This window comes from Dicentrarchus labrax, unplaced genomic scaffold (assembly GCF_905237075.1).
Source record: "Dicentrarchus labrax unplaced genomic scaffold, dlabrax2021, whole genome shotgun sequence".
NCBI classification, from domain to species: Eukaryota; Metazoa; Chordata; class Actinopteri; family Moronidae; genus Dicentrarchus; species Dicentrarchus labrax.
Window position 1 is genome coordinate 22372724 of NW_026136703.1, and position 13743 is coordinate 22386466.

The 13743-nt window shown below is 41.5% G+C and overlaps 1 protein-coding gene across 1 annotated transcript in view; it reads left to right on the forward strand.

Moving 5' to 3' along the window:
- Positions 1-13743, forward strand: part of rab11fip5a (RAB11 family interacting protein 5a (class I)) — a 29524-nt gene that overhangs the window by 4790 nt on the left and 10991 nt on the right. The window contains exons 2-3 of the mRNA XM_051381512.1: positions 11800-12308; positions 13067-13679. Coding sequence (XP_051237472.1) covers positions 11800-12308; positions 13067-13679 — 1122 coding nt within the window. The remainder of the gene's footprint in view (positions 1-11799; positions 12309-13066; positions 13680-13743) is intronic.

The following is a 13743-nucleotide window of genomic DNA, read 5'->3' on the forward strand; positions in this document are numbered from 1 at the left end:
AGCAGCACCGTCCGGTACTTTATTGGATTTGGGCAAATTTCCACTCCAACAACTCGAGCAGAGAGATATCTTTTTATAGTTTAGCCAAACACACGCATAGTTTTTATCCTGAAAGCCTTACAGTGAGGGACGAAATAAAAACCAGTATCAACTCTACCTCTTATAACAGAGAAACACTGGAAATGACCGAAGCAAAGGCTTTACTTTAACTTCACCAATTAGCAGAACAAAAACAGCCACACATGTCCCAACATGTTTAATCTTTATTCAGCACTTCCTTCATTTAATGATGGCAGAACAGATGCCCTCAAACGGGTGGCATGGGAGGATGCAGTGGCCGTGGTGTATTTGCATGTCGAGCTATCAGAGTAGGGCAGATTCCAGGAAAGGTGGGCGTCGGGTGAATTCCCCTGCAGGGTCTGTCAGGAGGAAGCTATAAAAGCACCAGATCAACACACTGCGTGGACCATAAACCAGCAAACAAACCACTATATTAACAAAAAAATTAATTAATTTGCAATGCTTTTGAAATATTGAACTTGACATACACATTTTTTTTGTCCTCAATAATCAAGTTTCTTCTCGTTCAGCTGTTTTCTTTCTGCAGATCAGGGATTTTCCACGGTATCGGTCGGGTGGTTCTTCCACGCTGATGTTATGATTTAGATGTTAGATTTTGGTATTTTTACCTTCCTCTTTAATCCATTGCTATCTCAGTTTCACCCCCCCCCCCCCTGTATCTGTAGGAAGCAAAGCTCTGATGCTGTTTCAGACCTGAGAGTTACTGAGGCAGGCCTGAGATCTGAACCTCCATCTGCTGAGTGAGGCAGAAAGACAGGCTGTGTGTGTGTGTGTGTGTGTGTGTGTGTTTCTGTCTGTGTGTGTGTGTGTTTCTGTCTGTGTGTGTGTGTGTTTCTGTCTGTGTGTGTGTGTGTTTCTGTCTGTGTGTGTGTGTGTGTGTGTGTGTGTGTTTCTGTCTGTGTGTGTGTGATGTAGATCCAGAAAAATCCTCTGCTAAGAGCCGACAGACTTTCAGTAGCTACTGCAGAAAGAGAATATAGTCTAATGGACACTAGGAGTTACGTAACAGCGTGACCAGACAAGTCATCTTATATAATGTAAACGTATCTCAGCTAGTTGAAGATTAAATTCAGTGGAAGAAACATTATATAGGTCCTAGGATATACAGCATATACTGCCTTTCACCCATATTGCTACTGTCTTATGTCCTTGTAGAGCAGCGGTTTCCAACCTCTTTTCTAAAATTGAGTAAACTAGACGACCCTAAGTGATGTTTTTTTTGTATAATTCATGTTATATTCAACACATACAGAAATAGAGAACAAAATAACTACATACTTAATAAGCTTCTTTTAGTGTTTTCTTCCTGATAACCATTGTTCTAAATGCAGATTGAGGCTGTTTAATAGAGAGTGAAGCTTTGGCAACCCCCAGGTGGGGAGAAAAAAAATGACTATTGTGGTTTAGATAAAGGACACGTTACCAGTGTTATTAACACGACACAAGCTCAAAGAGGCAGAGTTGTTTCAAAATCTAGGTCACTGTGACACAGCAGCCTAAATTGTCTCGTCTTTAGTTCCTGTCGGTGCCCAGTTCATCTCAGGTCAGACCATGTTGAGCTAGGTAGTTAGCCCTCAATTCAATTCAGTTTTATTTGTGTAGCGCCAATTCATAACAGAAGTTATCTCAGGACACTTTTCAAATAGAGCAGGTCTAGACCGAACTCCTTATAACATTATTTACAGAGACCCAACATGAGCAAGACCTTGGAGACAAGGGCAAGGAAAAACTGCCTGTTAAAAGGCAGAAACCTAGGACAGATCCTTCTGCTCTAGGTGGGTGGTCGTCTGTGAGAGAGAGAGAGAGAGAGAGAGAGAGAGAGAGAGAGAGAGAGAGAGAGAGAGAGAGAGAGAGAGAGAGAGAGAGAGAGAGAGAGAGAGAGAGAGATGCACTGCAATAACAGTAGCAACAACTATACTAATAGTAGTGACTGATGATGATGAACATGACAACAGCAATGATGGGGGACGACGAGCAGCAACAACAGTAACCGTAGCAATGATAATACTTTATGATAATAATAACACTAATATAGTTACATTAGCAATGGCAGTCAAGCAGGACCATGGCAGGAGGCTCCACCAGGATCCATGAGAACCTGCGAGACGAGAAAGCACAAGAACTCCGGGGAAGAAGTGAAGTTAGTAACATGCATCAATGGAACATGATTGAGTGCAGAAAGAGAGAGGAAGAGAGGAGCTCAGTGCACCATGGGAAATCCCCCGATAGTCTAGGCCTATAGCAGCATAACTAAGGGATGGTTCAGGACTCACCTGATCCAGCCCTAACTATAAGCTTTATCAAAGAGGAACGTCTTAAGCCTACTCTTGAATGTGGAGAGGGTGTCTGCCTCCCGAACCACAACTGGAAGCTGGTTCCACAGGAGAGGAGCTTGGTAACTGAAGGCTCTGGCTCCTGTTCTACTTTTAGAGACTATAGGAACCACAAGTAGCCCTGCATTCAGAGAACGTAGTGTTCTAGAGGGGTAATAGGGTACTATGAGCTCTTTAAGATATGAAGGGGCCTGACCATGAAGAGCTTTATAGGTGAGGAGGAGGATTTTAAATTCTATTCTACATTTTACAGGGAGCCAGTGCAGAGAAGCTAGTACAGGAGAGATGTGATCTCTTTTCCTAGTTCCTGTCAGTACTCGTGCTGCAGCGTTCTGAATTAATTGCTGCCAATGCGAAGGTAGACTAGTACTTCCTATTACTTGTTTCTTCAGAATTTAGCAGTTGTGTAAATTATGTGTCCTGGATGCAAATGTACAAATCCTACAATAGTGAAGGCTCGAGCCGCCCTACTCTGCCTCTGATTGGCTCAGCCTGACAGTGACGTTTCTCACACGACCCTCGCTGACAGGAAACATGAAGTTTTGCTGTAATGATGTCTTTCTAAATGCAGTCCGTGTGTTCACAGTGTAGGTTAGCAACCTGTGTGCGGAGGGTGAGGATCACAGTGTCACACATAACGCTGTAATTTAAAGCCATGCCGTGAATAGCTTAAACAAGTTCTTCTCCCTCCGTCGTCTCCCCTGGCAGACGGTGTCGATGTCTAACAAGAACTGAAACATCTGATGACATTTTCAGACAGTACTCGTTGTCCAGTGATTGGGTTGCTAGCTCCTTCGCATCTCTTTCATTCAGTGCCAGCAGCGGTTCTACGTCAGTGTCAGGCTGAGCCAATCAGAGGCAGAGTAGGGCGGCTCGAGCCTTTATCTGACTATAAACTCGGCACAATAATGATTAATCTCTCCTTAATTGATTATTATAAATTATTTATATTATTCGTTCCTGAATCCACTTTCACCTCTTAATCCCTTAATTTTTAATGCTTACTTTAATTCTGAAATGAATCATAATCTCAAAACCCTAATTTCGGTTAGTTCTGCATCCATCAGTTCATGGATATACAAACCTGTGCTGTTTTTTTCAGGTTTTGGGGTAAGTATCTGTGACGAATTGTCTCCACTTAGATCTAAAATGAAGTGTATTGAAGTTGAAAAAAATGCCAGCAGCTGCTCAGTAGCTCAAGTCGTCCAATATAACTGCAGGTTGTGAAAGCTTTAGTCTTTTTAGGCTGATCTCGCTTTAAAGATTTTGATTATTTTTCCTTTTTTAGTTGCTATTCAGGAGATTTTGCACCGGTTGTTCCACATTAATCTCCCAAATGCAGTACACAGTAGTTAAAGGAGTAAAGTCAGCTCAAAAAGAGAAACCCACAGTGGCGTCTAGTGTCACATCGCTGAAGGAAGCATCTGGACACAAAGTTAACGGGAAGCTTTTGAAATGCAGAACTTGACCTTGAACTTCACATAAGATTGCCTTGTATGATAACAGCACAGAAACTTGTATTATTTTGTAGCCTTTGGTCTCAGGATGAGTTTGAAGCTGCAGCGCTTGCTTCTGTCTGTGGTGATCTACATTTGCTCATTGACTCATTTTACTGTTGCTGAACACTTGAGAAAACAACACCCATCCAATATAGACGCTTCAGTGGCCTTTCAGCAGCCACATTGTTAACTAGAGTGAGAGAGCTCTTATAGAGGTTTACATTGAGGATGTGCAGGTATTTATTTTACATGTGTTGAGATCTTTTGGTCACAGTTTATTTATTTTACGATCTACGCGCGAGATTGTGCCACTATGTTGAGTTGACATGTTATGTTAAGATCACAAACTGTTAAATCCGACTGTTCCAGCGGTTCCCAACCTGGGAGTCGGGCCCCTGATTAAGGGACGCCAAGGCTTCACAGGGGGTTGCGAGGGCTTCTTGATATTAAGGGGTGTAAGAATCCCTTTTAAAATAAACACAGTGAGCCTGTATGTAAGCATTTTTTAACTATTTTTTATTTAAGAGCTAAACTTTGAAGACCTGAACACACAATATATTCACGCATTCAAAAAATAACTTAACTCTCCGCCTCATTTTGCATTAGAGCAAACAATGGTCAAGCATCGGGGAGACGAAAACACCTTATTTGTCAAAAAAAAGATGACTCGTGAATATGTACGATTACTAAAATGGTAAAAATTATACAGATATACACATAATTGTATAAAAGGTGCCTAAAATATAAGGAAAACTCATATCTGACGCAATATTCACAGGGAATAAATAAGCTCAGAATTCATCCAAATCGCTCATTTTAATACAACAAATTTACCAAATGAATAAATCTACCACATGCTGTGTGGTTTGCAGATAAGTAAATGTTCATCAAACCGTAATTAACTAAGTTTACTTACTCTACATCTATGCTTAAATCTACATAAATACTTAGTTGGTGTTTAACTATATAGTATATTCCTTTCTAGCTGACAGTCAGATATTTACTTAATGACGTCTGTCTCCTCCTCTCAGTTTGCTAAAGGTTGGAAGCCTTTTGTTTGTTTTCATTTTCCAGACACAATCATCACTTACTTACTTTTCACCCCCCAAAAAAAAAGAACCGTTTTCTTGGTTTCCCAGGTGCGGTTTTAAGATACAATGCTCGGCTGTGTGAATGCATTGGGAGGAAGTCGGTGGTGAGGTTTAGAGCTCATCGCATCCAGATGTGGAATGTGGTCTCGCTGCTACTTCTGCAGATGAGGCAGGAATCCACGCCACATTAACAGCATCACCCACAATGCTCCTGGAGGGTTTGTTGTCTCATAACGCTCACACAAGTGTAATAGGAAGCGTTCACTTGATAATTCAAATGAAGTAGTTACCACCTACCTACTTTGCATCCTCTCTAAGTGGCTCGACACGCCAAAGCCGATGCTCTGCCGCTGTGGGCTCGTCGTTGAACGCCTTCAGCTGATTGTGGATTGTAGTTTTTTTTTTTTTTTTTTGCGGTTCGCCCAGCAGCGAATTGGACGGTGACTACTTTGCTGAATCAGCATGTTTTAATTGGCAGGTTAGGTGGGAGATGGCCCCTCTTGACTGTTTCAGCCTAATAAATCAGAGATTTCACACCTCAAAATAACATTTATTTTCAAGATCTAATGTTTGTCAGCCCACATTTCTTTGGACAGAAATCCAATGGTGGCCCACTTATCCCCTGGCCCTCGAGGGCTCGATTAGTTTTAATATTCTAATTGCAAGATTAGAGATTTTGGCCGTAACCTAACTTTAGCATTTTCCTTATTACTAGCCTGTTTTTCTGTTCTGTTGTGTTCGACTTTTTTCTGTATTTTTCTTGCATTGTGTGTGTCTTTATCAAAGCAAATGTAGTGCCTCGGCTATATGGATGTCTGTTGGCCAGATATCTCAACAACTATTAGATGGATTGCCATGAAGTTTGGTACTTTGTTGATTGTTCCCAGACGATGAATCCCATTGATTTTGGTGATTCTGTGACTTTCCCTCTAGCGCCACCATCAGGTCAAAAGTTCAATCTTTCCAATACTTTGGTATATGGCCAAATACCTGCAAAACCAGTGACATTCCCATCATATACTTTGTGTTCAGTGCTAATTAGTAATAGATTAGGATGCCAACACACTTAGATGATAAACATTATAGCATGATGAGATTGGCATTTAGCTGAAAGCACAGCAGATAGTACGGCTGTATTAGTTTCTTGGTGTGACGTATGTGTCAGAGTGGTGAAGCTCTCTCTCTCCCCTTTAGGGTACATTGTGCCTCCGAATCCCCCTGGTAGAAAAAAAATAACTATCTCGGAGCTATAACCTTAAATAACAATATGTTTAGTGAATTAAGTGCACCGCTAAATTCCACAGTTGACACAGATCCTGCGCCCTTGGCACCGGTTTTATTTCAGAGAGTCTCTCCTGTCTGGCTCCGATACCGCCCGGGCTCACAGGGCCCCGCAGAGACCGAGTACATGCTGGATAAAATAGGTTGATAGCCTAGTTGTCTTGTAATTTCAGCCCCGTCCTGCCTTTGAAGGGTGGTTTCCAGGGATCGACTGAAGCCTGGAATAAGACGGCGACTTCTGGAAGAGAACACTTTCCTATCTGCTCCTCAGTGGATCAGGGAGAAGGAGATGAGGAGATGGTGTCATGCTGGGATGCGGTGGGGTGGGGTGTTGTGATTTCCTGTTTTTGCTAGATGGGGAAGCAGATATGCAAGTTATGCTCTGCAGCTCTGGAATGGGACTGTTTATTAAAAAAAAAAAAAAAAAGAAATCTGTGCAGCCTCCCACAGATTCCAGGCAGCATATTTGGTTATGAAGACTGTAACCGACAATTCTTTATAATATCGGTGGGCTTGTTGAACTATACCAGGCGTCTGTGTGGGAAGATGATTTGAGGAAACTGGGTCCTCTTCTGTAACAGATTGTGCTCTGCCGGAGTATGTGGGCTTCACAATGTAGGCTGCTCCTTTTTGTCTGTGTTGCAATTTCTGTATTTAGGCCTCATGTCAGTTTACCTTACGTTTACATTTGTTGTAGTCAGGCTTCTTCGGGAGTCACATGACGCACAAGCACAGGTGTGCCTACGTAAATAGGCCTGTAAGTTTTTTTGCATCGTCTTCACAAACAAAAGACAGTTTGTGTGTCACGAAAATAGCTTTTTGTTCTGTTTTTGGTCAGCAGAAGCTGTTTGTTTTCTCTTAGTTGTATAGTTTTAATGTATTTTATTCTGCCTAAGTCAACTAAATACAAAATTATACTAAATAAATAACAAATTTGCAGGTTTTTACTCCAAGATCTAATGTAACGATTGAACATTTTATATACAGCTGTAATAATAAAAGTAAGAAAATATAAGTAGAAGTTTGTTTTTTAGTATTTTAATGTGTTCTTTTTAAAGACCTCTCGAGAAGGGAGCCACGATCATAAACTTATTCTATTTGGTGGGGGCCTTGGCATTGAAAACCTCTGCCCTAAATTACAATCCCTGCATGGTTGCTGGTGTTATGATGGTAGTAGGTTTGCAGAAGAACAAACCCTCGCATAGCTCCGTGGTCCTGTGTTTGGAATGTGAACCCCACCTCGGCTGCAGGGAGTTGGCTGTCGAATCGGAGGAGGACTGATACTATTGTTGGAGCATCGATGTGAAACTCGAGTCCACACCTAACGGGCATTTAAGTAAGGCAGCAAGCACCGGTGTACAATGATAGACACTCGAGCAACAGACCTACTCAAGAATCTGTGTGTGTTTTTTTTCGCATGTGTCCACACATAAAAGAAAAAAAGGAAGGCAGGTTCAGAGCTCAGGAATTTCCTTTGTTTACATGTAGCTTGATAATCGAGTAACAGGATTTAACCTAATGAAATACTTCAAAGTAAATACTTCGTCATCTGGATTAGAGACGTTCAACCTCTGTCAGGTTGACTTTTATGCAAATACAAAAACCTTGGAACCACTCCTTCCCACGTCTTTCTTTAAAGTCACTGAATGATATTTGGATTAGGTAATGGGAACATCTTTTTCCCATGTCTGCTCATGTGGCACGTTTTTCATTGTTGTCTTAATTAGGTGAGGTAATGTTTGTTGTTTTTGTGGAGCTATAAAAAAAGCTTCAGCATTCCTCTCTTTCTCCTGCGCTCTCGGCTCCACCTGCTTGTTGTTTGTTATTCTCAGAGTTGTACTGGAAGGAGTTTGTTTGCTTATTGTTTTCGCTGGAATTCGTCCTGGGTGTTACCGTGTTTTCAGGGTTGAACTTGAGGTCGGTGGCAGGATGATGATGATTACATAACCGCTTGTGCTGTGAATTATATGACTTGTGTGTTTTCTTTTTTTCTATCCTGCAGCCTAGAATTACTCCGATGTTTTTGTTACAGCGGGGGGAAGTCTCTTTTCCGATGTATTCAAACAGCTTCAAGTTAGAACAGAAGGGGCCCTGGGTTTAGGTGATTTCATGAAATACCAGTGGAAAAGTCCTGTACTCTCACACCACAGTAACATAAAATATTTACTGTATTTTAGTGTTTTTTTTGTTATATTTCTTCCATTAATTTTGAATTGTAATACAATTTGGTACAGAATGATGAATCATCATTACTACTTACACTTAATCCAGTGCCACCGACAGTTTTTCAACAGGTCCGACACTATTTTACGGCAGGATAATCTTTAAAATGTAATTCTACTGAGCCTCATGTGTGGTTTGAGATGAATGCTGTAATAGCGTAGCGTTCTAACATTATGATGTTGGCGATATGCTAACAACAGCATGCCAACTTGTAATGTGAAGCCAAGCTTTATCAATATAATATTTTAATTATATGATCCAATTGTGTTATTGTTCTAAAAATTTTGTTTTAGTAGTTTAATAGTTTTCAAAATAAGTTATTTAAGTGTTTGTTTGACACATTAAAGCTTGTGTTCCTGTACAGCTCATACAACATCATTTTGGTTGATTTTATAAACTTTTACAACATTATTCAGAATTTATCAGACAAAAAAACCCTGTTTTAGTATCTTTTGTGATTATTCCATGATTCAACCCCGCTCTGCTGCTGAATATTACACTAACTGTGATCATAATAACATCTTAAAGTCAGCCTGATAACGTTCTACAATACTAAATGTGTATAGCTTTTAATAAGCATAATAATTGTAGACACTGTATTTGCTGTGACTTTAAACTGAATGCTAATATTTTAGTACATATACTATATATATATATATATATATATATATATATATGTGTGTATACAGTTTTTAGTTTCCCATGACTGCCCAAGCACTGCTGTCACAAGCTGTTTCACTCTGATAATAAAACTGACTGCTGAGTTCAATGAACATACCAGCAACAGCCTTTATTTAGAAGTGTTTGGGGTTGTGACCCGTGTAAACGCTCTGCCTCGCTGAGTTCATGCCTCGTCATGCTGTACCTTTACTTTGTCTGGTTTCGGAGATAGCTGTGCAGTAAATGTGTGAGGTTCCCTTTTCAGATCAGACACCAGAGGGGTTTTTCTTCAGTCTCAGTTTTCTTTCATGTAGCAGCTTTTCATGTCTCGTCTTTGATGCTTAAAACCTCCGTTCTTGTAACTTTTTCTTCGGTGGCACATTTCATTTTCCATAACATGACATTTAGCTGTTTTCGTTGACTCAACAGACGAGAAAATTTGGGTTGTTCCTGAAGCAACAATTAGGTTATTTTACCTCAAACCTCTTCTGACATCCTGTTTTTAGACTGAATTCACTACTGGAAAGTCTCTTTTTCACAACCACATGTAGTGCTTATAAAATGAGCTTAATGCAGTTGCTTTAATTGATTGACATTTTTTAATGTTTATATTTAAACAATGATGTCGAGATGTCTGCATTTGCACATTATTTACATTTTAATGCGCTCTACTGTAGTACAAGTTGGTCTTTTCTTCTATTTGATGATTTATAAATTGGTTTTCACTTGTTACATAATTATTTTTCTTCAATTAAGTATCTTTGGAGCAGTGTCGCTCAGCCTGACAGCAGTGAGGAGTGTCTCTCAGTCTTGTGTGGCTTATGTATGAACAATAGAGAGAGGCCCTGTGGTCGAGGTGGAAGGTGAAAATAACACGGCAGCACAGGAAGTGAACAAAATAAAAGCAGGTCTCAGTTCAGGCCTAGTTTTTTAGTCTTCCTCCCTGCGCTGATAACTTCCCTTTGGCAGTACCAAGTGTCAGAAACACATGTTAGCTGGGGGAATTTTTCTCAGTCATTTTTTTTTTTAAACAGATCACAACCGACCAGATGAGACTTTCCCATGAGTCACGGTGCGGTGAACTTGTTGGCGCTGTTACACCCACCGATGCACAGCGTTTCTAAGAACTGCTCCTCAGTTCTTGTGCAGTGAAGGAATTTACAGTTGGGGGGGCAATCTGTGTTTTCAGTCATGTTTTTATGTAGGGCACTCACTGTTTAATCAGAAGATAGCATTGTTTTACTTCTTTGTTCTCGCTTACGGGGGTTTGATGACAAAAACAGGAGGCCCTCCCCAAGGTATTGTGGGATGTCTGGCCACACACACGGCCTTGTGGTATTAGTAGGACACACACACACACACACACACACACACACACACACACACACACACACACACACACACACACACACACACACACACACACTCTTATCCTGTGTGAGGACAGATTAGCCCCATTCATAATAACAATACAGTCATTCACATTATTTCATGACCCCACTCGATGCTGAACTAATTACTGACTCAGAGAAGTGTTTTGGGGAGATGACTGTCAGTGCCCCTTACAGTATGTATGTTAATGTAAGAATGTATGTGTAAATGTATGTTTACATTTGAAATTTAATATGTTTTCCATTGTGTGAGTCCTAAACTCAACCGAGGATGCTGCCATGTGGTTCAAATCACACTTTTTGCACTTGTTCAGTTATTATTTAAAGTTATTATTTAACCATTATTACACCGACGCACAATTCTGTCATAATGGATGACATTTTACTTTTCCTAATAATATCTTCAGTGTCACTTAACATAGAAACACTGCAGGACTCAGAGTCTTAAGCTTGCTGACTGGATATTTTCTTGCCGAAATGCACTTTTTATGAGAGGAGCAGGTATTTTCACACAGTCTTCCGTACTGATGATTCAGTTGGGAGAGTTGTCATGTCTATTCAGTGCTCCGACTGTGAGTCAGCTCACACTGTCTGTGGAGCAAATCAATGGGACTTTTACTTCCGGGAACCAGGGGGAACCCAAAATAGCTCCTCCTACTCCAAAACTCTATTCAGGGCGAGCACTTGGACAGTAATTTAGTCCAATGCAGATATTTGAAAACAATGAGGGACTCCCACACGCTGTCCTGCGTACTGCTGAAAAATTATTTATTATATTCTCTCTATGTAACCTTCACCAGTTATATGATATACCACAATGTGCAGGAGTCCCTCATTGTTTTCAAGCTGCACCTTCTGATGCACCTTTCATTCAGGTGTTCAGATACTTTTGTTTTTATTAAAACAACGATACTACAGGCTGCAACTGACAGCTCATTTCATTAGTGATCAATGTATTACTTTTTCTGAGTAATCGATTAATCATTTAGGCTATAACATGTCAGAAAAGTATGAAAAATGCCCATCAGTGCCCAAGGTGGTGGCTTAAAATTGTATGTTCATAATGCAAAGACATTCAATTTGTAACGATATAAAACAGAGAAAAGTAACAAATCCTTATATTTGAGAAACTAGAAGACTTTTGCTTGATAAATGACCAACTGATTGATTAAATGACTAATTGTAACTAATTGTAACAGAGTGTGTCTGTTAATCTAATGTGAATTGTTCTCTGCTGCAGGTGGTACAGGCTCAACTCTAAGACAGGGAAAAAGGAGAAGGAACGAGGAGAGATCCAGGTGACTGTCCAGTTCACCCGAAACAACCTGACGGCGAGCATGTACGACCTCGTCATGAAGGACAAGGCCGCCTCCACCTTTGGCAAGCTGAAAGAGCGCATGAGGGGGAAGAGGAGATCCAGCGATGATGACTCCTCGTCGGCCGTCCTACCAGGTGGTTACGGGACCCTTTGCCGGATGCGGCAACGGCTGCCCAGCGATGGAGGCGGGGAGGAGGACTACGAGGACGACGAGGGTGGGGAGGCCCGGCGGAGCAAGATGAGGACCTTCTTCCTAAGAGGGAAGCTGAGGAAGTCATCGGACACTCGTTCCAGCACATCGCTCGGCTCGGAGAGCAGCGAGTCGTCATCGCGGGGTGGGAGCCTCAGCCCCACGGCCGGCATCAGCGTGGTGGTCTCTGACCTCTCCAACTCACCCAGTAACAGCAGCAACCTGACAGTCGACAGCCCAGGTGAGAACGAACAATAGAGACACCATGTGAAGAATATCTCTTCTATTGCACTCACTGCAACGTTTAGTCCAATTTCAGTCTCACAGTCATCCATCCTTTCCTTTTTATTGCACAGGTTCAGGTTTCCCTCTTGTGGGACAAACCTGAAATCTTTTACAGCAATAAAAAAAAAATCAGAGATCTAAACTAGAGCTGCAACTAACAAAAATGATGATTATCAATGAATCTGCCAATATTTTTTTTTAAGATAATCATTCTTAGTCTAGAAAATGTCAAATAATAGTAGAAAAATGCCCCTCACAACTTCCTGGAGTCCAAGGTGGCGTCTACATTTTTTTGTTTTGTTTGACCAACAGTCTACAACTCAAAGATATTCAGTTTATGAAGACAAATTGAACGCAGTCTTTCATTAGTTTTGCTTGATTTAAAAATGATTATTCCATTACCAAAATAATTTCAGATTATTTGTAACATTTACTCCACTAACTTTTTCAGCTCTAAACTAATCTACTACCACCACTGTACATTTCTAATGCAGAACTTGCAGGACGATGTTCATTTATGTAAATTATGAATATTATTACATCTTAATAAAGCTCTTCCTTAAAATTCTGTCAATTCACTCATGTGTGAGAACTGCACGAGTATTTTGAGAGGTTTTGTTTCTTTTTTTAGTTGTATTTAAAGGACCGGTGTGTAGGATTAATCGGGTGTCCACCTCTCTCTTTTTGTCTCCTCCTCTTGCCTCGTTCTTGCAGAGCACACAGGAAACACGTCGCCCAAGTCGATGTCCTCTCTCAAATGTGAGTTTGGTGATGAGCCCGGTGAGATCTCCATCGCAGTGCCTCCGCCCAATGTGTATGTTAATGGAAGCCATGCTTACAACGTCAAGCCCCGGGACCCAGGCTCAGGAAAACCGGCAGATTCTTTAGGCCTGGGACTTCTGCAGAAGTCTTTGCCTCTGTCCATGTCTTTACAGAACCTCAGCCCACAGGCTTCCACAGATCTCCCCAGAGGGCCTGCCGGAGATGGGCGCCGCTGGTCTTTCGACAAGCCCGGCGAGGAGGAGAAGGCAGCCATAGTGGCGGCCCTGGAGCAGAGCGGCCCCATGCTGGGTGAAGAAGAAGAAGAAGAAGAGCGGTTGCGACAGGAGGCTCCGCCCAAAGCTGCTGCCACCACCTCCTCCTCCTCCGTGGCGGAGTCGGAACACCAGGGGAAGAAGCCGAGGAGGAACTTTTTCTACCATGGGAGGAGTGAGTCTGCGGGGAAAGGGCAGAGTCAGTCCAAGGATGAGTCTGAACAGGCCCCCGCTGCCACTGAGGAGAAACACAAGGGATGGTTTGGATCAAAGGACTCGCACAGCAAACCCAGGTGAGATACACACTGTAAACACAGAGAAGACTAATCGCACACTGACAGGTTCATTTGTTACAAC